Source organism: Balaenoptera ricei, chromosome 7 (genome assembly GCF_028023285.1).
Source record: "Balaenoptera ricei isolate mBalRic1 chromosome 7, mBalRic1.hap2, whole genome shotgun sequence".
NCBI lineage: Eukaryota > Metazoa > Chordata > Mammalia > Artiodactyla > Balaenopteridae > Balaenoptera > Balaenoptera ricei.
The window spans coordinates 57130060-57157377 of NC_082645.1; the positions used below are offsets into that span (position 1 = coordinate 57130060).

Here is a 27318-nt window from a genome sequence, read left to right on the forward strand (position 1 = left end):
CAATGCAGGGGAAATGGGTTCGAGCCCTGGTCCGGGAAGATCCCACATGCTGCGAAGCAACTAAGCCCGTGTGCCACAACTACTGAGCCTCTGATCTAGAGCCTGCAAGCCACAACTACTGAGCTCGTGTGCTGCAACTACTGAAGCCTGTGCACCTAGGGCCCGTGCTCCGCAACAAGAGAAGCCACCGCAATGAGAAGCCTGCACACCGCAACGAAGAGTAGCCCCTGCTCGCCACAACTAGAGAAAGCCCACGCGCAGCAACGAAGACCCAACACAGCCAAAAATAAATAAATAAATAGATAAAAATTTTAAAATAATAATAATACCTGCCCTACCTGTCTCGGAGCACAATTGTTTAAAATAAATAAGCATATACGAAAGCAATCTAAAAGCTGTAAAAGCATAACAGCTCTGTGTGCATTTAACTCTTACTATTCTTAGGCTCTTTACAAACACGCATCCTGCACTTCACCCAGTAGAGGGGATTGCTACAGAGAGGGAACGCCCTGGTCCTTGCCCACTGTCAGTACTTTGATAGGGCAGAAAAGAACACGTGAAGACAGGTGAATAGGCAATGGTGATGAAATTAACGGCCGCCATTCTTTCCTTCCTTCTGTAGGCGTCCATGGGCTCTTACTCCATTCCGCCCAAAGCAACAGCAATAGACAAACACCCACATCACCCACCCCCACCTGCCCGCGACCAGGCCTCTTTCCTCACTCCCTGTTTCACTACTTATTTCTAAAATGCCTGCCTCCTATACCCACAAAAATTAGTCTCCTTATTTACATGATAGTCACGGCATCCACTGTTGGACTGAGCACCCGCTACGAGTCAAATAGAGCACCAGACTCCCTGGCAGATCATCTCTCACCCCCAGGGCAGCACAACGTCCGTGTCCTTGGCTCCATTTGACAGATTAGGCTCAGAAAGATTAGGCAGCTCACCCAACAAAGGACACAGATCCAACTGTTTCTGCTTCCAGACCCGGTGCAGAGTCTGGAGCAGCACCATTACCACCTCCCACCTCAATGTGAACATCACACGCTAGCAAAGGGCTCCTCGTCTGCAAGATTGCTCAGAAATCATAGGGAAATCCTATCATTAACATCCTATGAATGCACAACCATAATGACACCAAGCAGATATGTTTCCTTGAAAAACGACTAATGACCCAGTACATTCACTTTACTTTTTAATGTTTAGTATAAAGAAGGAATGTAATATTAATGAATTCTTCCTATTAAGAGGTAATTGTGTTTACAGTGAAGAAGCTGGCAGATACCTCCTTACGCATGTGGCAACATCACCAGTAAAGGACCAAATCAACATCATAGGCCTCTCAACATGATATGCCAAGAGGAACGTGGCATCACTTCCTAGATATTCCCGTCAAAAATGCATACACTGAATCTAATCGTGAAGAAATATCAGACAAACCCAAACTGAGGGACAGTCTACAAAATAACTGTCCTGTACTCTTCAAAAGTGTTACAGTTGTAAAAGGAAAAGAAAGACTATTCCAGATTAAAGGAGACTAAAGGAGACATAACAACTACATGATTCTGGATTGGATCCTGGACCAGGTAAATGACCAATGGCAAAATTGGCAAAATTGGTATGAGATCTGAAAATTAATCCTGTCACTGTTAGTAAATCTCCTGATTTTGACAATTATACTGTTATGTTAAAGAATGTCATTGTTTTTAAAAGATACACACTGAAGTATATTTAAAGATAAAGGGCATCACGTCTATAGTTTTGAAACATTCCAAAAGAAAGAGTGAGAGAAAATATACACAGAAATGTTTATACTATTTTGGTAACATTTTTTAAGTCTGAAATTATTTCAAAACACAAAGTAAAAACAGTAGACGTTATCAATACATGTCAAGTATTAAATAAATGTGAATTGTAATATTCCTACCTACTGATTCCTAAGCACACACACAGGAGGATCAAAACGAACCAACAGCCTTGCGTCCTTAATATGAAAGCAATCTTAGAGACTGATATAAGAAATTCTGGTACCCACAAATACCACCCTAGTTTTTCCAACTCACAATGGTTCCGCCCAAATGTAGCAGTGATACAATACCCCTTTCCTCCTTCTGATAATCACTAACCGTTTCTAACTGCTCAATTTCATAATTAAGAAAATTCAAACCAAAAATCCTCCAGTGACTCCACTTCCCATGAAAACACAGACAACGATAATAAAAAGATACACTGTGTATTACATTTCCCAACCTCATCCTTTTTCTGGCCAATATACGTTTGGCTAAGCGGTTGGCATTTAGACATCCCTTTGCCCCTGCCCTGCCCTGCATCGATGGGTTTTAGCCACAGAAAAGTATATGACATGAGTGTGAGTGTGGTGACTCAAGGTTCATTTTGCTAACGTAAAACAGAGACATCAGCCAACTCTGACACTTAGATGTTCCTACAGAAAGTGCACACAGCCTGAAGCATCTGCATTTGGTTCTAACAGAATGACTTACACCTTCTCCACCCAGTGATTCCAGTAGTGTAAATGGTGGAACACCTAGCGGTCAAGCTTTCAAACCTCAAAAGATGGCTGGAGACGGGCCGCTAAAAAGCCACATGAGAAGGACTAATGGCTTATGAAGCCTTTTCTTCTCGTGCACAAGGATAAGCGAAAAGTTGAAAAGAAGTTATACAGCTGAACTTCACCCTGTTCTCATGGGTCATTATTAGCACATTCTCATTTAGAATTTACAGAGTGTGCTCAGGTCCAGAAACATCAAATCTCCCATTACCCTTTATCACACTCCTGGGGTCAGACAGAATTTCTATTTCACAGACAGAAAAATCAAGGCAAGAGAAAATTAAGATGATCCCTAAACAACACTACCTTTTAGCAAAATAACCCAGAATGGACCAAATACACTGCCTTCAGGAGAAAAAAAATTTAAAAAACACAAATATCCCTGATTTCTGCAATTACCACATCCAAAAAAAAATCATTTCATGTCACTAAATTACCAGAGAAGCCACACTGGTCTGTTTCTATTTTTTAATATTTTTTTCCTGATTTAGAGGAGTCATTGTGGATGCAGACAAGATCACATACCCACATGGAATTATGCGGCTCTCAACTAATGCTTCACATTCTGGGCAAACATGAATATGATAAGCCTCTGTCTCTGTCGCACCAAAAGACCACGTTGATGGGCTCCACAGGACCTCCTGAGAGCAGCTACAATACCAGTCCTTCTCTCTCTTAAATATGAGAGTTGTTCATGTTACTGAAAAATAGCTCTTAATTTTGATTACCATAAAGGAGGAGAAGCAGAGACTATGGTTTACGACAACAAATTTCAAATTAACATGGTTGCCTAAATATCCAGAGCTTGGTCAACAGGCCCAGCTGTCACATAAACACTGGTATATCAATGAACTGTCTGTTCCTGTTTTAAAAACAACAAACTGAGGTGACCAAAGTCAAGGGACCAACATCAACAGTTATCCTCTAAGGAACAAACCCCCACCAAGAAACTAGAGCACCATCAACTAGTGGGCACCACAGCAAACAGGAAGGGAGACAGCTGAGCAGATGCCGATAAAGACAAGTCCAAGGATGAATAACACAAATAACACTAAGGACTCCCCTGTATCAACTTTTAAATTAAATTTACTTAAACACTGTGAGGACCTAAGACAAGCAAAGACATAGTGCCACAAAGGTTTTCAACGCACATGGCAATTAAAATAATATTTACTTCCTAGTGGCCAGTAAGCCTGAATGAGGAGTTGCAAACAAGGAACAGTATGGCTGCTTATCAACATCATGAGCCCAGGGGAAGGAGGGCAGTTTGTCTATTATTAACAGGAAGCCTAGGAACAAGTATATGCCAAGCACTTGGGGGGCTCAAGTGAGTGACAAACAAGAGTTTCAAATGGTCTTTCCTTGGTCCACTGACGCATGTGTTCATTCAGTCAGCAGACGTTTTGTGGGCACTTACTATGAACAAGACACACACTGATTGATGCTGACCAGGACAGCATACCTGCCACGGAACCTACTGGCAAGGAGTAGAGTGCAGCTGATAACCAAAGTGCACTTTCAAATGAGAATTATGACAGGAAAACAGCCAAGCTGGAGAGCCAGAAGAGCATTATTATGGGCCCCTGTCTTCTCTATTAAGACGTTTAAAGAACTAATTTATATTCTCCCTTTCCTCCTTTGTGTGACTCTCAGCTGTGTGGACATTTTCCATTTGAAGGGATGGATGACAAAACAAGCCCTGAGGAGTAAGTAAAAGGGCAGAAGACATGCTTGGAAAATCGTGTCTCCCGAAACTCTGGCTGCTTATTGTTTAAGATATGTGCAAAATGGAATTTGGAATGCACAACACACTAATATGTAATAATATGTACTAAATAATCTAAATTAAAAAAAAAAAAGGAAAGAAAACAAAGTGAGAGTCTGAGCAGATTCTTCATTGATGGAATCTCAAAGGAAAGTATGGGTTATGTAGTAAGAACTATAGATGGTTCAATTTTCGCTGGAGTTTAGAATATAGTTGACCCTTGAACAACACGGGTTTGAAGTGCACAAGTCCATTTATACGTGGATTTTTTTCAATAGTAAATACTACCGTACAACACAACCCACAATTCATTGAATCCGCAGATACAGAGGAACCACACATACAGAGGGCCGACTATAAACTGTACTCAGATTTTTGACTGCACAGAGGGTTGGCAGGTTGTTCAAGGGTCAACTGCATAAGGCGGGAAGTTGAAATGGTGCCATGAATTCAAGGCTAAGGGGCTTGGACTTTATTTGATAGGAACCTTTTTTTTTCCCCCATTTATTTCCTTTTGTTTTTGTTTAATTTTGGAAACCACTTTTGAGCAATTAAGTGCCATGATTAGAAAGTTAATCTTGCACTAGTGTCTAAGGAGGAATGGGGTGGGGGAGGAGAGTAGTTAGAAATCCACTGCAAATGTTCAATTAAAAACAGGAGGAAACATTCCAAGCAGCGTTGCAGAGGGAAACGTGGAGAGGACTTGGAGTGGGTTTAGATGGGGAAGACAAAGAAGGAGGCCTAAAAATCATCCCAGAGCTCTGAGGTCGGGTGGCTCAGAAAGCAGCACAGGGAGATGAGGTTTGGGAGGGAAGACACACAGTTTGGAAACACTGCACAGGGGGCTGGAGGTGTGAGGCTGGAGCTCCAGGAAGGATGCAGGCCTGGGAAAGTTCCTCCCGGGGAACAGCGACAGGATGTGATCAGAGGGAAACCAAAAACAATGTCCTCTGGGGACACATACTGTACAAATCAATGGCCTTCTAACAGCTTTCTTCAACTCTGGTTGGCGTTTTAGTTATCTGATCAAAAGGCCCCATGCTAGACTCCGACACCCCAGAGAAGTGCTCCAGGCACCTCCTTCAGCCCTCTGGATGGAGCGCTCGCACTCCGTTGGGCACTTTGACTTTCTGTTGCCTCAGACTGAAGCTTCAGCTTCTCTGTGCTGCCCCTTGGGATGTGCCACTCTGATGGACCATCACTAAAGGTTCACTTTTCCCTCTGAGCCGTCCCAGAGACCAACCCTGGCTCAGGTCTCCGCAGTCAGCGCAGCAATCCCCCATCCCTGGCCCAGGCCCACAGCGCGAGAACCAGCCCACTCCAAAGGATTCTGTGGGTCCAGGAGATGGGCTCAGATACCCACACAGAATGGGTCATTTCTTGAAGTCTATTTTAAAATCTGTTTAAAGCAATTCTAAAGCATCAGCTAAATGTATTTCATACCCAATGTTTTAGAAAGGGCAATGTCTGGAAGTTAACAGTCCAAGTTACCCACACCTAGGCATGATGAGATACAATCTCTCATGCTTATTTCTTTGTCAATTTTATTTACAGAGCAGACAACTCAGATTCATATCACCTTTCCCTATAACTGTTAATTGTAAAAAGGAAAAAAAAGACAAAGAAGCTTCCTCTTTCTAAATCTGTTGACTACGTCAATATTTTAAATTATAAATATCTAATATAATTTTCAAATCAAACTAAACCAAACCAAACCAGAGGTTAAATTTTGTTAGGTTTCATACCATGATGAAATCTGTAATAACAAATAAATAAAACTCTGGGTAAAAACACATAAATAAATACACTCACACATACATACCATTTAAAAACATCTAAATACTAGAATGGAAAGTTCTTCAGGTAATTATTAGCATAATTTAGTTCACACAGCGTAGACTACAAAAAAACCAAGGGTCTTTTATGACGAAAGAACCTATATCCCACAGATATTCAAAATAACCATTAAAAATAAAAGTTTTGTTTTTCGTGTTGTCATTTCAAACTGATTTAAAACGACTGTTCCTCTTCAGTAAAATCCCCCCCGCTCCAAAAGATATTCAAAGATATTTTACCTCTCCAGTGTTTAAGCCTCAACATAAGCCCCTCCCCTCTGACCTTCCTTAAACAAGCCGATAAGTGGAAAAATGAAGTCATTTGAGCTTCACACCCAAACACAGAGCAGCAGACTGAGATAACAAAAAGGCAAAATTCAGTTATCTGAGTAATCGCTGATCAGATAACCTCTACATAACATATCCTGAGTATGTGGAAATCTTTTTCCTATTTTTCTATAGGCTCCATTGCCCTGGATGGGGAGCAGCTCCCACTGGGGCAGGAGGGCTCATGGCACTTACCTTTTTGGCTCTTTGGGCTATGTCTGGTGTTCTTGTAAGCAGCTTCTCAATCAGGTACTCTCTGTTCTGCAAAACAAATATTCCCAACAGTTTAACATCAAATACAATACACTGAAATTCATAGTGATTTCAAAATAGCAGATTTACTTGGGTTTTTAAGCATGTTACCTTGGCTTTCTGGAAGAATTTGCATTTTAAAAGTTCTGCTGCTGTGGGCCTGAAAGATCAATAATAAATTAGAGTTGAAACAATGACCACTCAATAAAGACACTGCCTTGACGAAACAACTTAATCCTAGAGTCTTTCTGGAAGACCAGTTTCAGGAATAGCAAAGCCACAGACTAAATTAATCATAAGCTGGCACCAAATTAAATGGTGCCAATTTTCCAGTTCCTTCCAAACACCTCTACTGCAAAACTCCTCCTCTACATAAACTCCTGTAAGTTAAATATGTGGGGCATGATCAATCTTCCATCCTTCATCCTTACACTTCACTAAGTGAATTCAGTGTTTCTAAAAGGTGGCAGACTGACACGTCTGTGAGCTAAATCCCTGTATTTATTAAGAAGCAGCACAAGCTGTGATATGACCCTATCAAAGAAACTGTGTCCACAGTGTCCTATGATTCCCCAAGAGCAGCAGTTTCTGCAAGGGGACCACGCAGCATGCGTACAAGCTCTGTCTGGCCACCGAGTCACCCGGGCTCAAATGTCCATGGACTATTGTTTTTCAGGGGAAGGTAATTAATAGAATGGTGATTAACAGAATGCAGATTCATTTAAAAGCATTATGGGATTGGTCTGATTGTTTCCTCATGGTGTCATTTAACTTGTTTCTCTGTCCTGTATTTCCCATAAACTGCAAGTTGGTTCTGACGGCTTGGCTAGGTTGACACAAGCATTTGGGGGAAGAACACATCATAGATGACACACATCTTACTGCAGCATGTGGGAGGCACATAATGATAGGTTATTTCAGCGGGAGGGATGCTAAGTTTAGCCGCGTGGTCCCGAGGCCCAAGGTGTCTCCATGGTAAGGGTTAAGTTTTCGGCACTGCAATTGGCAAGTATTCTGTTGGATAATACATTGCCACGATATGAATATCCTGTTCTGGAGAAACTTTCACCTGATGATTTTAGCATCTTTGCCTTAAATAATTATTTCATTGGAGGTGGCAGAACACTGATTTTCTACTTCTCTCATTCCTTCTACGTTTAATAACTGGCACTCTTCCATAAAGAATAGCTTCTTTCATCAATAGTTCCCGCAGTCATGCAGGAAGAATCACATAAACCGAGAGGATAGGACAGTCAGCAAGACAACTGGTCTGATCTCTTCAAAAAGTCGGTGTCATAGAAGAAAAGGGGAGACGTGAGGGGACTCTTCTAGATTAAAACAGACTTAAAGGAACATACAACCAAATGCAACACATGCCCCTCTCCTGAGTCCTGATTTGAACAGGACGGGGAGAGGCTGCAAGAGACATTTAGAAATAGAGACAGGTGAGTGTGCTAGGTATAGGACAATTTTAGGAAATTACTGTTCATTTACTTAGTGTGGAAAAGCATTGTGGTTACGTAGGAACGTGTCTGCATTTGGAGGGAATGCAAGCTGAGGTATTACATCTGTTACTTATTTTCAAACTGTTCAGCAAATAAAATGTGGGTAAATAGGGACAGCAGATATGGGAAATGTGAATAATTGTTGAATCTCGGTGTTGGTGTAGAAGCAAACACTGTACAATTTTTGCACCTTTTCTGTATGTTTTAAATTTTTCATAATAAAAAACTGGGAGGGAGGAGAGAAGCATGACTGAATACCATTAGGTCTCCTCTCGGGCAGTGACTGCCAAAGGGACCAAGACTATTGTGTTAAGGGGATCCAAGTTTAAAGGGAGTCCTCACACTTGAAGAGATTGGAAACCAGTGCTTTGAACCAGGAAGCTCCACTAAAATGTTTCCAGGGACAAAACCCAAGCGTATAAAAGAATTAGGAAACATCATTAAGGGCAACGGTATACAAACTGTGTAAGTCTGCAGGGGCCATAAACTGTTATTTCTGTGCAAAGAAATTTTCTCTTTCAATTGTTATTGCTCTTTTCCTCAATTTCAAGTGGAACACTGGTTAGGGGGTACCTAACAAAGAACCCCAAATTGCCATAGCCACTGCAACCAAGAGCCCCTAATTGCTAATCGCTTGGAGTAAACAAAGGTCTAAACAATAGGTGGGCCACGCTTTAAATTTTGTGTTCCGTATCCCTTGGTAAGCTGGTTCAAATTCATGAATTTGTACCTTGGACCTTGTTGTTGGACCTTGTTTACCAGGCACTAGAACTAAAAGGGATAACTGAAGTGATTTAACTTTGGTTGTCTCTTTAACGTAGGCTACTCTTAGTGATTATTGGCAAAGTTTTTGGCTTCCAGCTACTCCAAACTCATCATTTCATTCTCTCAGTAAATATATACTGAGCATCTGCAGTTTGTCAGGCATCATGTTAGGTGCTAGGCACACTCTAATGACGACAGACATAAATACTACCCTCAGCAACTTACAATCTGGCAGATAAGAGTTAGAGTGTGCTGTCAGACTGTAAGAGGAAGGTCAGAACATTCAAACACGTGAATTGTGTTTGGGGAAAGGAGAGGACTACTGAGAAAACATATAAGAGGAACCAGTACACAAGGGACTGACCATGTTTGGTACCTTACCATACGAAACAAAATTTTAAAAACCAAGAGGCATACAAAATAACTTAGATTTAACTTTTTAGAGTGAAAAGAAAAGAAACCTAAGAAAATCAAGATGGTGAAGGAACTCAAGGCCACTCTTTTGGTAGAAACCCTCATCCCCTCTGGTCAATAGCGTTACGACACAGCCTCCCGGTGAGTCTGTCTGCCACTTCTCTCTTCCTCATTCCAACCCATCACCCACACTGCTCCCTAGCTGGCTTCTAAACGAAAACAATTTCTTATCCCTCCTAATGAATTTCAGTGGCCTGAGACCCCGACTCCTCCAGCCCCATTTCCCATCACGCCCCACGTGAACTCTATCCTCCAGCTACGGTGGTGGTCTCAGCCATCTCTTGCTCTTTCATGACAAAGCACACACTGCTTTTCTTGCTTTAGAATGTTTTGTGACCAACTGGCACACCTTTGCTCGTCAGTCAAGAACCCATTTAAACGCCATCCGTCTTCAGAGGTGTTTCTCCCAGGTCCTACAAGTAGCGGAATTCATTGCTCCCACCTTGGTGCTCACACACCAATCCACCACACTTTGCAATCATCTGTTCCTGTATCTCCCTGCCTCCACCCCCACGAGGTTATAAGCCTTTCCAAGAAAGGGACCACACAGTATTCATTTTTTATATCTCCAAAGCCTAACACAGAGCACAAAACTGCTATAGCTCAGTTTCATGCTATAATCAAATATGGGGTAAAAGTGATGCCACTAGACACTGGAGCCCCAAACCACAGCTTCTGGAGCCAGAGTTAGTCAGCACTCTAAGCATCTACTCAATATGGTAGAGAGCAGGAGAATGATGTAATGAAAATAAGACTCAGGCTAACAAAAACGAAAAGGCGAGGGATGTGTCTGTGCACAGGAGGCACTGGGGAGGGGGGGGCCACAGACAGCCCCCCCTCTCCTCCACACCCCACCTCCTCCCTCCTCATCCCAGGGTCAAGTGTAGGACCCATGTAGAGAGAAGGCTGGCAAATGCCAGGCATACCTGGAGACACAGGGCTGGGAATACTTTCCCTTCCCCAGCAAGGTCATCTCTATGGTAACCAAAACTGTAAAGGGGAAAAGCATGCTGCAGAGAAAACTCTTTCCTCTGGACTCCACCCTCAGCCTTCATCAACAGATACAGAAACACAATGACATGAGAAAGGAGAAGTGGTTTAAGAAGCCACACTCCTTTTTTAACAGGCTTAATATTTATGTTAAATAATAGGTAATTTCTACCCTATACAGAGAACTAAATAGCAGGTGCTTTTCGGAGTTGAATCCTACATGTGCCAAACTGTCTCCATAAAAAGTATGGAAAAGTGGAAGTGGAAAGAATGAGGAAAATGAGGAAGGGAAGAAAGTGATTAGAAGGTATGAGAAAAGCCAAGATGTGTGCTGCCCATCTGATTTTAGGGTTTTTGCGTGTTCTGTTTGTTTTAGTCTTATGCTATAGAAATTACTAGTGTAGGGTTAATGTGGAACCATCAGTGCTGCCTGCCTCTTAGCTGAGTACTACAGAAGAAAGAATTCTGCAAGCACCATTCTGTCTTACATGTCCACTAACAATTATCAAGAAATACAATATAATGTAAACACAAACACCATTTTACAAGAAATGCTAAAATGCTATACCAGCAACCAAAATGATGGCCCAGGCTTTGAATAACGATTCAATTTTAAATCCTTAAAAACAATGCGGAAGTCTGCAAGTACCAACATTCTCAGAAGAAAATCCCTTAAAGGATTCCAATACATATGGATGAACCAAAGTCCACTGAGACTTAAAGTAATTTTCAAAGGATTCAGGATGAATATGATACAGTTTAAATAGAAATTAAACTGCAAAATTTTAGAACAATACATTGACCTCTGGCAGAGCTGCATTTCTCACCCCACCCCTTCCCTCAGAAGAAATATTCAAATTTTATTTGTTTCCAGTGGATTTATCTATGTTTTCCAGTGGATTAAATCTATGGATTTAACATCCACCCCTTTGTTGCTCAAAAAAAATGATAGTTACTTTTATAGTTGCCATCCATATGAAGTATATAACCTTCAAGATTAAGGCTCATTTTTTTTAAGAATAGCAAAATGTTCTGCTATGCAAATATAAGCAAATCTTTACCTATGCAAATGCAGGGCACAGACTTGGATGAGGCAAACAGCTCTGACACCCAGCTCTCAGGCAATAGGAAAGTTCCACGAGCTCTCAAGGTTGACAGAAAGCACAGCTCCTTCTCAGCTAGCCTGAGGGCTCCAGCATAGGAATGATTCTGTCCTGGTCACTGTTCCCCTGTGATAAATGTTTTCATTCATTGCTAAAAAGGTACTCAGCAAGACCAGGATTTCAGTACTAGTCAACTGCTTTTACATTACAAGCAGAGGATCTATATGCTGGCAACAGAAATAAATACAATGATCGAAACTCTTGCCTTCACTCCTCAACCCACTCCAATCTGGTCTGGTTCCAAAACTCTTTTCAATGAGTCCAAATCATCCCCAAATTGCAAGCTCCCAATTGTTTGCAGGTGTTCAAGAAATACCACTGAGTACGTAATACAGACCAGTCACTGTGGACAAAAAGAGAGATAGAAAGATGAGAGGCACAGATTCTCCTTCTAAAAAACTCAGAAACTCATGAGGAAATTGAATATGTAAGTCAATAAATGTACACAGTGTGATAAGTGCTACAAGAGACATATCATCAACATACTGCAGGAAACTCGAGGTTGCAACAACTCTACTTGGTCAGGAAGAAAAGGCAAATAATGAATGGCAATCCCAATTTCCTGAATACTTAGGAATGCTCCGGCACTGTGTTCTCTGCTTTAAGGGCATCATCTCCATCCTCATAGCAACCCTATGACGTGGTGTTATTAGGCCCATTTTACAGACAAGGAAACTAAGTCATGCAGATGAGGTAGGGCTAGGAATCACACCCAGATGTATCTAACTTTGAGAACCTGGGGCCTTTGAACTAAGTATTGAAAGACAGGTGGAAGGGGGACAGGAGAAGAGGAAAAAAATCTTTGGACAATATAAACAAAGGCAGAGAAGATAAGAAATACTCGCAGGTTTCTTTCAGACCTGCGCAGCAATTAAATGTTTACTTATTAATTCAGTCATGAATACATATTTTTAAACTGCACCCTGTATAATAAATAATTTAACAATTATAATATTGCTTTTTTCCATTCTCACATTTCCTGAATCTTTTTTCCCCAAACTCCCCACGTCGTGTCTTTTCATTACAAGAAAAAATCACCTGGGAAGTTTGTGCACCAGTGACACTCTCTGTTTGTTATAGAGGACAATTGTGCAATAGTGAGAACAGATTACATTATACAGAAAATATCTAACAGAAGTTCTTAACCTATTAATACTTTGTAAATCAATAATGTTACCAAGAGAATACTCTGAGGGAAAGATGTTGTAAGAATTCGAATAAATTCTGTATGGCTCTCTTCTAAAACTTTTGTTGTTATTATTGTTGTTGTTGTTTGGTGGGGTGGTGGGAACCTGATATTTGAGCTCATATAATAAATAAGATCTGGAAAGACTTTCAAGATTATTGAGAAGTAAGGATGGCTTGTTAAATATAATGTATGACGGTCTAATCTATTTTGACCAAATTATAAGTCTCCTAAAGAAATATATTTATCAGTTAGTACACTAACAGTTCTACCCTACAGAATCTTTTTTTGAAAGAGCTGGAATTGTGCGGCATTACACGTCACCACCACTAGGTGGAATCTCAACTATTTTGAGAATCACAAAGACCATCAGTCACAACCCAGTCCTTCCAATGGGGAAAATGAGTTCTCTCACTGGGCTTTAGAGGATCAAATTCTGTCTCCTTGGTGATGCTAAAAACTTACGTTTGGAGATGACACCAAATACAAGGGGAAGGCAAGCAAGTGTTGCACCCCTTTTACAATAAATAATTTCAAGATGCGTAACAGCAAAGAGTCTTTAGAACTGGCTCCATGAGAAAGGTAACTGATATAGAAAAGATTCAAGGCAAATTCAGTAAAATGTAAAGGAATGAACAGAGTTGCTACAAAGAACAGGTAAAATAATGGAAACTGTGTTTATTCTAGAGAAGGGTAGCCTGCTCAAACAGTAGATCACTGTGTGAAGGCAAAAAGCTTAAGTTTCATAAAGAACTTAAGAATAAAGGAATCCTTCGAAAGGCAGGGTCCTTACCTGAAAAAGAAAGTTCCAAAAGAGAAGCCAGTTTTTATGTTTTAGAACGTAAGTATCAAGTTGGAGTCCTGGGTGGATGAGGGTAGCCAGTAACTTCTCAGCAGCCTCTCCAGGTGTGTAATCCAAGTTCACCGTACGTTAGGACAATGCAGCACACAGCCAAGCACTACAAAGGGACTCTACCCAGCCAGGGTTTATGCTCAGTTCATGTCATTAACATTCTCCTTCAAGTGACAAAGGACACTGGGCTCTACTATCACTACCCAGGATATTTCAAATTCACAGAAATGAAGAAGAAGAAACAAAACTCAGAAAACAGACATACCACAGTGCAGGGCAATAACCCAAGAATAAAGAGGAAATACTAAAGTTAATTTAAAACCATTTGCTTCTATTTATACGATTAATCTTTTGCATGTAAAAATGTTAATCTTCTTTACTGATAATCTTTTAAACAGCACAAACAACTTGTTCTGCAACTCAAAGGAAGCTCATGCAAAATTCAATAGCTCTGCCTGGTTTAGACTGGAGCTGGCAGGATATTCAAATCCTGAGAGGTCAGCGCAACCTACACAGTGCAGAATATTAGCTCAGCTTCTGAATTCACCACTGCCAATTGCTTTTGATTTCTGTTTTACTTCATTTCCTTTGATGACAGAGCCCATACCTAACAAGCACAACCAATCTTATTAACACGGAAAATTTTCCTCTGCCTCTCCCTCGTCCTCACTCACTACTCTCCCTTTTGGACCCAAGCTTCCACTAACAGGCTGGAAATCTGGGGACCAGAGCTGGATTTCCCTTGAACTAGACAGAACTAAACTTCAGGACTCCTCACACAGCCCTTCCCCATCCACAAACCAAGCTTTGTCATGGCACCACCCAGTCACGGCCACTCACTCATCCCCTCAGTTTGACATACCTTTTGGAGGGATCTTTCTGAAGACACAGTGAAAGTAATTTTCTAAAGGACTTGCCGTACTTTTTCATCATCTCCTTATCCTCTACTCCTGTTTCTAAAGTGGGTGGATCATTTTGCAAAGTCAGCATCAACACCTGCAGCAGAAACAAACAGGAAGACAGGATCTCAGGGCAGCAGTTGCTACAACTGAGTTTTTCATTTTTCAGCAAAGCCTCCAAGACCCTCCTTGACTGGGTACAAACGTTGCTTCCCCGTGATTTTCATTTTCTAGAAAGTGTGCATTCAAAGTATTCAGTTCCCTTTGCAAATCTGTTCACGTGCCCTTTAACCTTTTTGTTATTCCGTTGACAGAACTGAACAAAATCTGCTCTATGTGTTAAGAGTGCTCTCCCAAAGGGGCCAGGACAAGGGCTTCCTGGGAACTAGACTCTCACAAGGCCTGCAGGAGCACTTAGCTCCAGCACCGGCTTAGTGCAGGCTGTGCTCTGGCTGGGAAAGGGGGCAGTGGAGGGTAGAGAAAGAGAGGCCCAGAGCAGCAGGAAACGTTCACGTATACAGGTTATTCCTAAGTAAGGGACCTCCTGTACTCAAGGCTTCTGTAATACATTACCAGCCCTAAATATAAATCCACAACATCCCAAGAGGTAACACATGGTCTCCCTTTATTTTTTTCAAATGAAAAAACATACAGAAAATTGCTTAAAAGCTTGGCAAAACTGAGACAGTAAGACACTGAAAGATAGCTAGGACACAAGTGAGTTACTAAGAACCATAACCAGAACAAAAGGCCATGCTGCTTTTGGAAAGGGACAAAAGAAAATCAAAACACAGCTCTCACATCGAAAAGGTAAAAAATTCCACTCTTTCACACTAACGTCAAAATTATTTGTTCTTTTTTTAAAAAGTGTAGAATTTGTAGCAAACTATTGACCTATAAAATGAAGAAAAACCTCATTAATGCATAAATCAGCCTTAAAATATGCAAATGCTATACATGCCAAGACACTGTTCAAACACCTTCAGATGCGTGAATAGATGAAGGATTAAAGTGACAGTTTATTGTTTGTGGAGGATAATAGCAAACCGAAGAAAAGTGGGAGATCTGTGAGATTTTAAGAAAAGTCCTGCAGGACTTTAGGCTAGAATTAGCAATGTGACTGGATTCAAGTGGAAAACACGAAAAAGTAGGGAAAGAAAACAAACAAGAAATAAGAAAAAATAATAGAGAAAAACCAGATGAAAGAAAAGTCCTCAGAGCTGTTTCAGTGCTTTTTCCCCAAAAGGTCACTTCAATTGTTTACACCTCAATTTAAAATTTTCTGCTGACAAAATCAGGTGTGTACACACAACTCCCAAATCTTAACTATTTTAAAAATATGTATATAAATATATAGAGAAAAGCAATGTAACGAACTACACTAAAACTTTAATAGGGATTGTCTGTGGTTGATGAGATTATGGATGATTGTTTTCATCTTTATTCTTATTTGGACTTCCAAATTTTCTACAGTAAGAACGTATTGGGCTTCCCTAGTGGCGCAGTGGTTGAGAATCTGCCTGCCAATGCAGGGGACACAGGTTCGAGCCCTGGTCTGGGAAGATCCCACATGCCGCGGAGCAACTGGGCCCGTGAGCCACAACTACTGAGCCTGCGCGTCTGGAGCCTGTGCTCCGCAACAAGAGAGGCCGTGACGGTGAGAGGCCCGCGCACCGTGATGAAGAGTGGCCCCCGCTTGCCTCAACTAGAGAAAGCCCTCGCATGGAAGCGAAGACCAGCACAGCCATAAATAAATAAATAAATAAAAAGCCAGACCCTTAGCTCTTTTAAAAAAACAAAAAATAAAAAGAATGTATTAAGTTTTTAATCAGTAAAATTATTTAACTTTTTTTATCCTCAGGTCTTTTTTTTTTTTTAATCCTCCTAAAGCTTTTCCAATAAAATCCTAGGAAAAAGTTGAAACAAACATGGACCACATTCTCTGTAAAATACCTTCATAATTTCCATTCAACTATTTCAGTCACAAAACAAAATCCAGTTGGGTAAATTAGCCCTGAGACCACCACCTCAAAACTAACAGAAATAATGATATAGGCTAGTTAAAAGAATAACAAAAATAGGGACTTCCCTGGTGGTCCAGTGGTTAAGAATCCGTCTTGCAATGCAGGAGATGCCAGTTCCATCCAAAGTCAGGGAACTAAGATCCCACATCCTGAGGGGCAACTAAGCCCGTGTGCCACAACTAGATAGCCCGTGTGCTGCAACTAGAGAGAAGCCTGCGCACACACCACAACGAAGTGAAGAGCCCGTGGGCCACAACGAAAGATCATGCGGGCCGCAACTAAGATCCCAAGCAGCCAAATAAATAAATAAATATTAAAAAAAATAATAACAATAAAGAGTAACTTCCAAAAAAATAACAAAAATCTAAAAATAGTATCCAAATCTATGTTAGTTCCTAAAAACACTGGGCTCCCTTATTTCAGATGAGTCACCAACATGACACTATGAGAACAGGAGTGAAATGTTACAGACCATGGGGGAAAAAAGGCCTGAACATTTGGGAAATCCATCTGTAAAGATATCACTATAATCTATTTTTAGATTTTTCTTGGGGAGCTGGGGGTATTCTGTGCTAGAGAGAGTAATGACCAGCATTTGTCTCATCTATCAACCTCCATCGACCAATCTGATCACATTCTTCTGTGCTAAGAACGTAAAGCAAGCTTCAAAGCTGGGAACTGTGCTACTTTTGTCCCATTCTGTCCACTGAGAGCATCAGATAACATTTAACTTGGCTGCATCCCTCCATTAATTCCCCTCGGGTCTAAGAGAAAAATGACTATGTTTAAGAGAATTAGAGAATGGATTCTGTTAAATCATATTTCAAACCCGACATAATATTTCCAATAGCAATTACTTTCATAGGAGGATATTTGTGATAAGGCGCTGCTCCTGTGGCTAGTTCAATGGCAGTTATTCCAAAACTCCACATGTCAGCCTTGAAGTCATAGCCTCTCACCTAAGAAAGGAAGCAGGAAAAAAAACACAATTATACAGCCGGCATGTTATACATGACGAGGTCCATATTATGTCACAAGTCCACGGCTGTGTGTGCACAACCTTGAGATTACTTTGCTAAGGTCCAGCAATCGGGAATTAAATCTTGCATGATGCATTCTAGTAAAATGATTGATTTGAACAAAATGTTAGTGTACTAATGATATGTATTGTACAACTATACTATGTCAATCAAAACATCCCTTTTATTTTATTTATTTATTTATCTCACCTGTTCCATGACTTCAGGGGCCATCCAACACGGGGTGCCAACAAATGTTTTTCTTACTTTATTCCGGGTAACATCACCCCCTGTTGCTAAGAAAGCACTTACCCCAAAATCTGAAAGGAAAAAAAAAAAATTAGGTTATTTTTTAGGTAAAATTTTAGGTAAGACATTATTTATTAGGTAAGACATTATGGCTTACAAATTCTGGCTTTATGAACATCTCCTTTTTCCTGGTGGGCCTCACGATGGTGATGACTTGCTCCAAACACTGTGGAGCTCTCTCAGCCATCCAGCAGGGCAGTCCTGCCACCCGCCGTCCCCTACACCAGCGTTCCCCAACCTTTTTGGCACCAGGGACCGGTTTCGTGGAAGACAATTTCTCCCCGGGGGCAGGGACGGCCGATGGTTCAGGCGGTAATGCGAGCCGGAGCGATGGGGAGCGGCAGATGAAGCTTCGCTCACTCGCCCACCCGCCCCTCACCTCCTGCTGTGCGGCCAGGTTCCTAACAGACCGTGGGCAGGTAGCGGTCCGCGGGCAGGTAGCGGTCCACGGGCAGGTAGGGGTCCACGGGCAGGTAGCGGTCCGCGGGCAGGTAGCGGTCCGCGGCCCGCGGGTTGGGGACCCCTGCCCTACACTTCAGAGAATGCCCTCATCACAGGTTATGGGTCAGCAAGCTTACCAGTCCAAAAGCTCAGCATATCATTTTATATTTTCTACCAGAAAGGTATCACAAGTCATAACTAACCATCAAAGATTACAATAAAAATATACATACCTTCCCAAAGCCCTAAATTAAAGGATCTTAGCTTTTAGCTAAGATTCATTTTAGAAAATTATTTATAAGAATAGCACCAAAGGCAGTAAAACTAGCATGTGTTTCCTTTTATGTTTTCTTTTATTATGATTATTTTCTAGCCTCTTTAATTCCACATCATCAATGTTTGGGGAGTGGATTTCTGCCTTGAAATAAAGGATGAATAACATACAACTTCCACATTCCCATGCCCTTCCTTGAACAGTGCTCTGTAACACTTTAGCCAAAATCATAATGGCAAATCCACAAACCCAGGTACATAAAGCCAGCATGCCCAGTTTTGTCCACATGTAGCAGTCAACACAAAGGATAAGCCCAGTCAGTAAAGACTGGTTTTTTTTTAACGTTTGCTTTCTGGATAATTTTCACAGATATAGATGGAAAGGTTTGTAGAATGAAGTAATACTCTTCTTGACATCCATTATATATTAGAAGTTCTTCTTGTGAGGACATGAATTAATTAAGCATACTGTATACGTGCATGCATTCATGCAAAAATTATGTTTGTATATGTGAAAGTAGAGAGGGAATACCTAGTGATTATTAATGCATGCATCTGTGCTTAGAGTTTTACTAATGGTTAAAATTAGTTAGTAAGTTAAACTACCAACTACTTAGGGCTAGTACAGACCTACCAGTAAGAGCCAACTCAAGGACACCTCAATAGAAAGCTGGTAAATAGTTATAAAAAAGGGATGTCAACACCTCAAAACATTGCAGCAGATTATGCAGGGTGGACCCCTTCAAACTGCTCTCACATGACTCTCCTTTGCTGGCCCCCTTTGGTGATTGCCAGGATGATGGCAATTACCAAAGAACAACGTCAAGTACAAACCAAGGTCAAATATTAGCATTTGCATTAGATCTACATTATTAAGTTATGCAATAACACTGGAACCAGTTCCCTGAGTTGAAATCTGTTGACTGTTCCATTTTATTTACGTTTAAATTTACTCAAATCCCAATAGGATTACAACTTCAAGTAAAAGGAATAAAAATTGACAAAGGGAGTCTTTATTCCAACTGCTACTCTCGTGTTAATAGTGAGCAAAAGTATGTTCTGAAAATGCTATATAATTTAATTTGCACGTATGTGCTGAACTCTATTTGAACTCTTATATTACAGTCAGAAAAATCAAGCTTTCTGAAAAGAAACCTCTGAAACCGCTGAACCAGTCTCCTGCAGGTAGGAGGAGATAAAATTCATTCTCTTACAGAAGAGCTAGGTGAACTTAATCATTTGTAAGTATCTACTATATTTGGCTAGAGGAAGAGACAACATGATAAGGCTTTCGAAAATATAAATTTCAACCTCATTTGTATTTCGGAAAAGAAGTTTAACAGTGAATCCAACATTGTTTTTATTAAAATAATTTTGTAACATGATAATATTAAAGAAATACATATCATCTGTAAGTAATTAAGGATATGGGTAAAAGTTGCTTTAAGGAGAAATAAATTCTTTTCCATGCAGTTGAAGCAGTTCTACACCCCAAATATACATATATCTTCCTAAAAGATAATCTAGATAAAAATCCATTGTTAACATTAATTTTTTTTAATTCCTTAAAAATACCATTGGATGGGACTTCCCTGATGGCGCAGTGGTTGGGAATCCGCCTGCCAATGCAGGAGAACACGGGTTCGAGCCCTGGTCCGGGAAGAACCCACATGCCATGGAGCAACTAAGCCCGCAAGCCACAACTACTGAAGCCCACGTGCCACAACCACTGAAGCCCATGTGCCACTACCACTGAAGCCCACATGCCACAACCACTGAAGCCCACGTGCCTAGAGCCCATGCTCCGCAACCAGAGAAGCCACCGCAATGAGAAGCACGCGCACCGCAACGAAGAGTAGGCCCTGCTCGCCGCAACTAGAGAAAGCCCGCATGCAGCAACAAAGACCCAAGGCAGCCAAAAATAAATAAATAAATAATAAAAATTAAAAAAAAAAAAAAACATCTGATTACATTAGACCTTTTAAAGCTGCAAAAACAGCTGAGAGAGATGCATAGTTGCAATTCATTATTGACAATACCTCTTCAATGTATTTTCCTGATTCACATTTGTATTCACAGCCTCCACTTAGAACACTCACTTTTAAGTCATAAACAGATGGTTAAATGTCTTTAAAGTTCAGAAGAAAAATTCCGGAAGCAGAAACACCAATCCTAACATCTACTCACCCTATGACTACAGAATAAATGTACAATTTGCTCATACGTGTGGCCAGTGTATATAGAAAAAGATTTATATGTGCTGCGAAAGAGAACTTTTGGACTGAACTTTGTAGGGTGCTTGTGTCAACAGGAAGACGGGTATATTCTGTGGAGACAGCTTACATGTGACAGAGAGGTGGAGGCGGCAGAGCAGAAAACAGTGACAAGCGCCCTTGATTGCTGAGGGGGACCTCCAGACAGCCCAGGGGAGTGGAGCCAGATACGTGTGGGTCAGAAACCATGAACATTTCTCTGGCAACATGGAATCAAAGGCTACACATCAAGTTAGCCAGCCTCCAGGAATAACTGCATCTCAAACCAGAAAGAGTGCTGTCATCCTGGTAACAAAAAGGCTCTCACATCTTTTGAATCCATCCAGTTCTCTCCTTCCCCATTGTCACTGCCTTGGTTTAAGCGCAAGAGTCCTGGGGCAGCCTCCGAGGTCCCCACCTCCCTTCTTTCCCCAGACCAGCCTGCGACAGCCAGGCACTGCTATGTCACAGGCCTGCCGGCTCCTTAAAAGTCTTTAAAGGCCCCCTGCTCCCCCAGGATAAAGTCAGAATCCCTCGGCACAACATGCAAATCTGACTCCCCTTTCCTCTCCCGCCTCATCTATCACTACTCCCAAATTCCAGCCTTGAGCCCCGGCCCTCCTACTTACTTTTAATTGCCTGAACCCACCACCATCCTTGCCCTCAGCAGTGTTGCCTTTGTACCTGGATGATGCCTTTGCCTTTGCATCATCCCAGGGCACTGTTCCCTCCACTAAGAGGAGGACTATCAGCAGAGGACACTCTGCTGGTCCTTATTAATGACAGAAGCATCTTTGGCATCCTGACTCTTGGTGCCTTGGGGCTTTTGCACAGCTGCCTCTGCGTTAGGGTATGGTTAAGTTTGATGTACCTTCATCACCTTTCCCTCATTTGTGGCGTACGATTTAAGTGACTTTGGGAATTGTCTTGTTTTGATATGTGAACGCTAAGCCCTGTGGAGGATCTGCAGGGGTTTGGGGTGCAGCTACCTGATTCAGCAAGTAGCAGATCTGCCAGGAAATAGCACAGCCCTAAGGGACCAAGGTAGGATGCTCAGTGGTTAGGCTGAAGACTAAGTTATTCCCCAACTGTGTGACTCCAGCAAGGCACTTAACCTTTCTGAAGCTCTGTTTTCAGGCTTCTTGGTTATGCCTGTTTTTACATTATTTTCACATTTATAATACTCCTCTACTTCTTTTTACCATGGATAAATATGCTTTATAATAATTGTTAGGTAGATCAATAAGCTATTGTTCTCTGCCTTATAACTGGGCTGAGGGGATAAGCATTAACGTTTTTACAGTGGTAGATATAAAATACAAGAAGGATATGCTTCCTGATCTTAAGGATATTACCATCAAGGAGGGAGGAGGCATGAAACAGAACGTGTAGAATCAAACGCTATGCTCTGCTGTCCGTGTAGAAGTGGAAGAGCTAGGACTGTAATAGCCATGAAAGACTCCATCTCCAAGTGGGCCTTGGACCTGGCCTTGAAGATGACGTTGAGTGTTGGACAGACGAGCCCAAAAGGAAGTGACATTCCAGACAAAGAAGCAGCATGAGCAAAGCACAAGTGTTGAGCCAAGAAGAAAAACTGTCTGACAGCTGCATGGCTCAAAAACTCAAATACCTACAGGGGCCCAGGCAGGAATATGAAGGAGGGAAGGGGGTCCCGCAAACCAATAACACCATCTCAATGATGAAGGGCACTTGATATCTGTCTCAGCATAGGCGGACATTAGGAAGTGCAGGGCCCTTCCCAGGAGCCCATGCCCAGGTCTAAAGCAAGCTTCTGCTACTCAGCTGGAAAAGAAAACTGTCATAGAGGAAAATGGCCCTGGTTTTGCAGATGCCCCAATTTTCCCAGAGAAAGCCGAACATTGAGATCTTGATGTAAAACCTCTTGTTTTTGCTGTCGTTGGCAACAAATTCATTTAAAAAAAAAAAAAAAAAAAGGTGGAAAAGGACGATAAAGTACAATTCCGCCTGCCTGACTTAACCTGCAAAACTAGTCTGCCAACTGTGTTGTTATGATGTCTAAAATTTACCTATAATACTTCAATATACACCATGTGATATTATATTTGTGGTACTGCAACCCAGGTGGTCGACTGGTGTTCTGAGCCAGAATGCTAGAAGGGTCTGGCAGCATTTGATTCAGGATGCCAGAGGCAGCTGCTAGAAGTATTTCTGTTATCTGTATCTAAGTATCGATAAGTATGAGCCAGGTGAATGCCCAAAAGGGACTATTGTTGGGGAAAAGAGTCACCTGCTGATAGGCATGATGCATGTTAGAAACAGGTTTTCACTGGTAAAAGTCAAAGCAGTGAGCACACAGAGAGTGGCTAAAATATTTTAGATATACTCCCCATCTGGCATGAATAGAAAGAAAGAATCCAGCCAGGCCCAAGAGTAAGCTAAACCCCTAACCAGTTTTCTGCCTAGTTAGATTCTAGATGCCAGGCACAAGTGTACAAGAAAACTGCATCTGGAATGTTGGCATGTCGGCTTCGAGTGAATTTTTCATTCACCTAGAAGGACAGAGAGCAGGAATCTCCTTGAGCTTATGGAATAAATTGTGAGAACTCTTTAGGGTTCTTGCTTGCTAACGAAGGGCAAAATTTGGTCTGAAACTTGATTTCCTTAAAACCTGGGAGTGACGTTGTAGGTGAGTTAGCCAACCCAAACCAACCTCAAACATCTATAAAATCTACTAATATCTGTGAAAGGGAACCTGAGTTGTGCATGGAAAAATAAAAAAAGGCTTAGGTCCATTCCATACTTGGCTAGAGAGTAATGGAATCAACATTTGAGAGCTCAGAGCTTCCTAAATCATACTCAAAATGGGTTGCAACAGATACTGACCCTTTAAACCTCCGAGTGGCTGGTTGCAGGTCTGGGGCAGCGGGAGTCACAGTTGCTACAGGGGCCCCTGGTAGTTCCCTGCCAGAAGCAGCCTTTCTTCCCCAGAGGCCATGGTCTGGAAAAGGGAAGAAGAACTGAGCCTGTCAAGGAGCCCAACTACAGAGTCTGAGTTGCAGGTAAAGGAAGCTGTACTTGATCCAGTTACTACCCTGGACTACCATTGCTTTCTCTCTAGTCAAGAGAAGAATTGGGGAAAAGAAATCATGCAGGGATGTTCAGGGAAAGAGAAAGACGAGAAGCAGGAAGACCACAGCCATAGCCCAGGAGCAAAATCAACAGGGCCTATATTTGAACAGAGACTCTGAAAAAGGAAAGGGTGAGACAAATCCTTAACGAAATGTGATAATTTAGTGAGTACTGGAATTAAAAAAGAGGAAGGGATAAACAAGATGAAATAACTTGCCAAGGACCATATAGCAAGTTACTGAAGGTCTGAATGAAATCCACAGTCCTTCACAGAGGAGTTTTAGCCACATGGCCCCAGGCTCCTTTTTGGGAAAATTCGGTGTATTCTTAGGTACCGGAAAGGAAACACAAAAAGGAATAATGGGGTTAATATTCCACAACTCCTACACTCTTCCCTGAGTAGAGATCAAATTGTGATTACCCAGCATCGAAAAACTGGCTTGAGGTTCTCTGGTTAATCCTAAATGTCATATTTATATCATCAAAAACAATCCCTGCATAATTTGGTTTGATTCCCAGTTGTTGTTTTTTTCTCATGAGAGAGTCAAGACTTTACTGGCGAAACTGAAATGTACTTCTCAACACCCAGGAACATTTTCAGGGCTGCCAGCATCCGGCCTTCGTGAGTCTCACAGGTTTCCTTAAAATGTTATACATGCAATGTTGGTGAATGAAGAAGCATATAAAGAAGCACATTATGATTTAAATTATGCAAACTATGATAATGGGTATAAAACAGAAGCAAATATTTTCTTAATTCTGTTAGGAACTGCATGAACAGCTGTTTTGCTTTAAATGACGTATTTCGTTCTTTTCACGTTGTTTTTATAGTAAAACGTGTGTCAGTGGTGCAGCGCCCCCGTAGGCACAATAGTGTCCAACCGGCGTGGGTGTCGCTTTGATTTTGCAGAGCTTTGATTTAAACACAATGCCAGCCTTCTAGTGAGAGCTAACATGGGAAAATATGACATTAATTTAAATAGAGTGACTATTACATGACCTAAACAGCACAAATAGAAGAATTATGTTAAGGTATCATCTTCTGTTTGCTGGTAATTCCAAGGTGTCCTTTCCGCCCCCGGATTTTCTTTTTTTTCTTTTTTTTTTTTTTTTAGAGGAATGTCATGATAATTTTATCCTTTTACACCTTTAACTTTTTTTTTTTTTTAATTTTTTCTTTTTTCTTTTTTTTTTAATTAATTAATTAATTTATTTATTTTTGCTGTATTGGGTCTTCGTTTCTGTGCGAGGGCTTTCTCCAGTTGTGGCAAGCGGGGGCCTCTCTTCATCGCGGTGCACGGGCCTCTCACTATCGCGGCCTCTCTTGCTGCGGAGCACAGGCTCCAGACGCGCAGGCTCAGCAATTGTGGCTCATGGGCCCATTTGCTCCGTGGCATGTGGGATCTTCCCAGACCAGGGCTCGAACCCGTGTCCCCTGCATTGGCAGGCAGATTCTCAACCACTGCGCCACCAGGGAAGCCCTCGCCCCCGGATTTTCTTGGTGAGAGAGGAAAGACACAGACCAGGGTAAGTGAAGGCTTTAGCAATTGCAGAATCAGAGGCATGCCTCCCCCAGCTGCAATCCAGACTTATTCCATGCAGATTACTCTTCCTAAAGCACAGTTCCGATCACAGCCCTCTCTGGTCGAACTCTCTCCCCACATGGCATCTGAAGAATAACAAGGCAGAATCCCCGGCCATAATCCATCCTGTAGGTAGAAGCCAACAGTCTCCCGGTATTGTTTCCTTCTGATGGCAATGTTTACCCCCTTATCACATCCTTGAGCACAGTGCTTTTTGCTTTTTTAACTGACCAAATCACTTGTTTCTCAATTTTACTTTTCTTTAATGTATAGTTAAACCCAGCCTTTTCTACCAGTTTTACTGCTTGTTTTATTTCTGTTTGTAAATTAAATAGGAACAACTTTTCACTCTCCTGGAGGCTTGCCATCTTCAGGGCGTCATCAGACCTCCAGGCAGTAAGAAACAAGTCTGCAGGGGTGGGAAGGTGGGGAGGCAAGGGCGGCACTGCCTCGTGCCTGCTGGGAACCCCTGAAAGCAGGCAGGAGAGAGCACAGGGCAGCACTGACTCAGAGGTGGCAGAGGGGACGCCTCAAGCCCTCCAGGCGGATGCGGCACCTCCAGGTACCTGCCGAACTCAGCAAACCCAGAGCAAGAAGCAGAGCCCAGAGCCCAGAGCCCAGCGGGCCAAGGCAGGATGTGGCGAGACCTACACAGTGGCCGCCAACATTCACCAGGCTGGTTTCCTGCTTGAAGTAATGCCACTTTACTCAGAGGCGAAGTTTTCTCTCTATTCTAACAGTGGTGTGGGCATAACCAGTAAGAGGCCAAATAGCGACACGCTTGGTGTGGGATACGTGGCCCCCGTTCAGAGGCACACCATGGGGTCCTGACCGTTCCCGGTAAGTCCCCATCAATGATCCCTGAAACTACAGGAGAGAGGAGAGGCACCGAGGAAGGACACAGTGAGTAGCAAGGAACCACATTTCCACCCCGAGAAGGTACTTTGGAATCAAACAGGCCTGCGTGTGATGCCATTTACACTCCCTGCTCATCCACTTCACTCCTTTGAGCAACAGTTTCACAAGCTATAAAATGAGGGGCACAGAATGCATATAGTAGTTTCCTAATAATGTTAAGTCCCTGGCAGCACACACTGGTGATTTGCTACCCAACATCCATACCCCGATCTCTACCAGCATCTTGATTTGGTGTGCCGGGCCCCAGGGGGATTAACTGTACAGATCTAAGTCAATCATGGCGTCTGGTTCCTGGTCTGGTGAACGGTCTGAGGGTCTGCCCTAGTCCTGACCCATGGGATTCAAGAGGAATATGGTACAGACACTTGTGGGAATATTTTCTGTCTAACACAAGAACCACCCTACCAGGGTGGTTTCCCCCCCGCTCCCCCTGCCTGTTAGGGACACTGTCACGTGAGGATGTGATGCTGGGAGCAAAGGAGCCCGTGGGAACATGGGCTGCCTGACATTACTGAGGTGCAGAACAGAGAGTAGTAAAGAGCCCAAGACCTCTGTGATACCCCTGGGCTCCTGCACCAACCCTGGAACAGTATACCGCAGACTAATGTTACGTGAGATTGTTAAACGGCCGTATTGCTTCATCCCCTGACGGTCAAGCCCTCTGGTGTTTGTACCCAAAGGCTTTTTAATTCTTACAATCCCCTGTCTTTCCCCAGTCCAGCCATGTTTATTCATACTTCCTGACTCTTAAGAGTTAACCATTGCATCAGAGGCCAAAGTCGATGCAATCCCCAAATGGGCT

General features: G+C 42.1%; 1 protein-coding gene across 3 annotated transcripts in view; it reads right to left on the reverse strand.

The window, feature by feature from the left end:
- Window positions 1-27318, reverse strand: part of STK39 (serine/threonine kinase 39) — a 310969-nt gene that overhangs the window by 180592 nt on the left and 103059 nt on the right. For all 3 annotated transcript variants that reach the window (XM_059928025.1, XM_059928027.1, XM_059928026.1), the window contains exons 6-10: window positions 17840-17949; window positions 17468-17569; window positions 14550-14683; window positions 6863-6911; window positions 6695-6760 (exon numbers count right to left, since the gene is read on the reverse strand). In XM_059928025.1, coding sequence (XP_059784008.1) covers window positions 6695-6760; window positions 6863-6911; window positions 14550-14683; window positions 17468-17569; window positions 17840-17949 — 461 coding nt within the window. The remainder of the gene's footprint in view (window positions 1-6694; window positions 6761-6862; window positions 6912-14549; window positions 14684-17467; window positions 17570-17839; window positions 17950-27318) is intronic.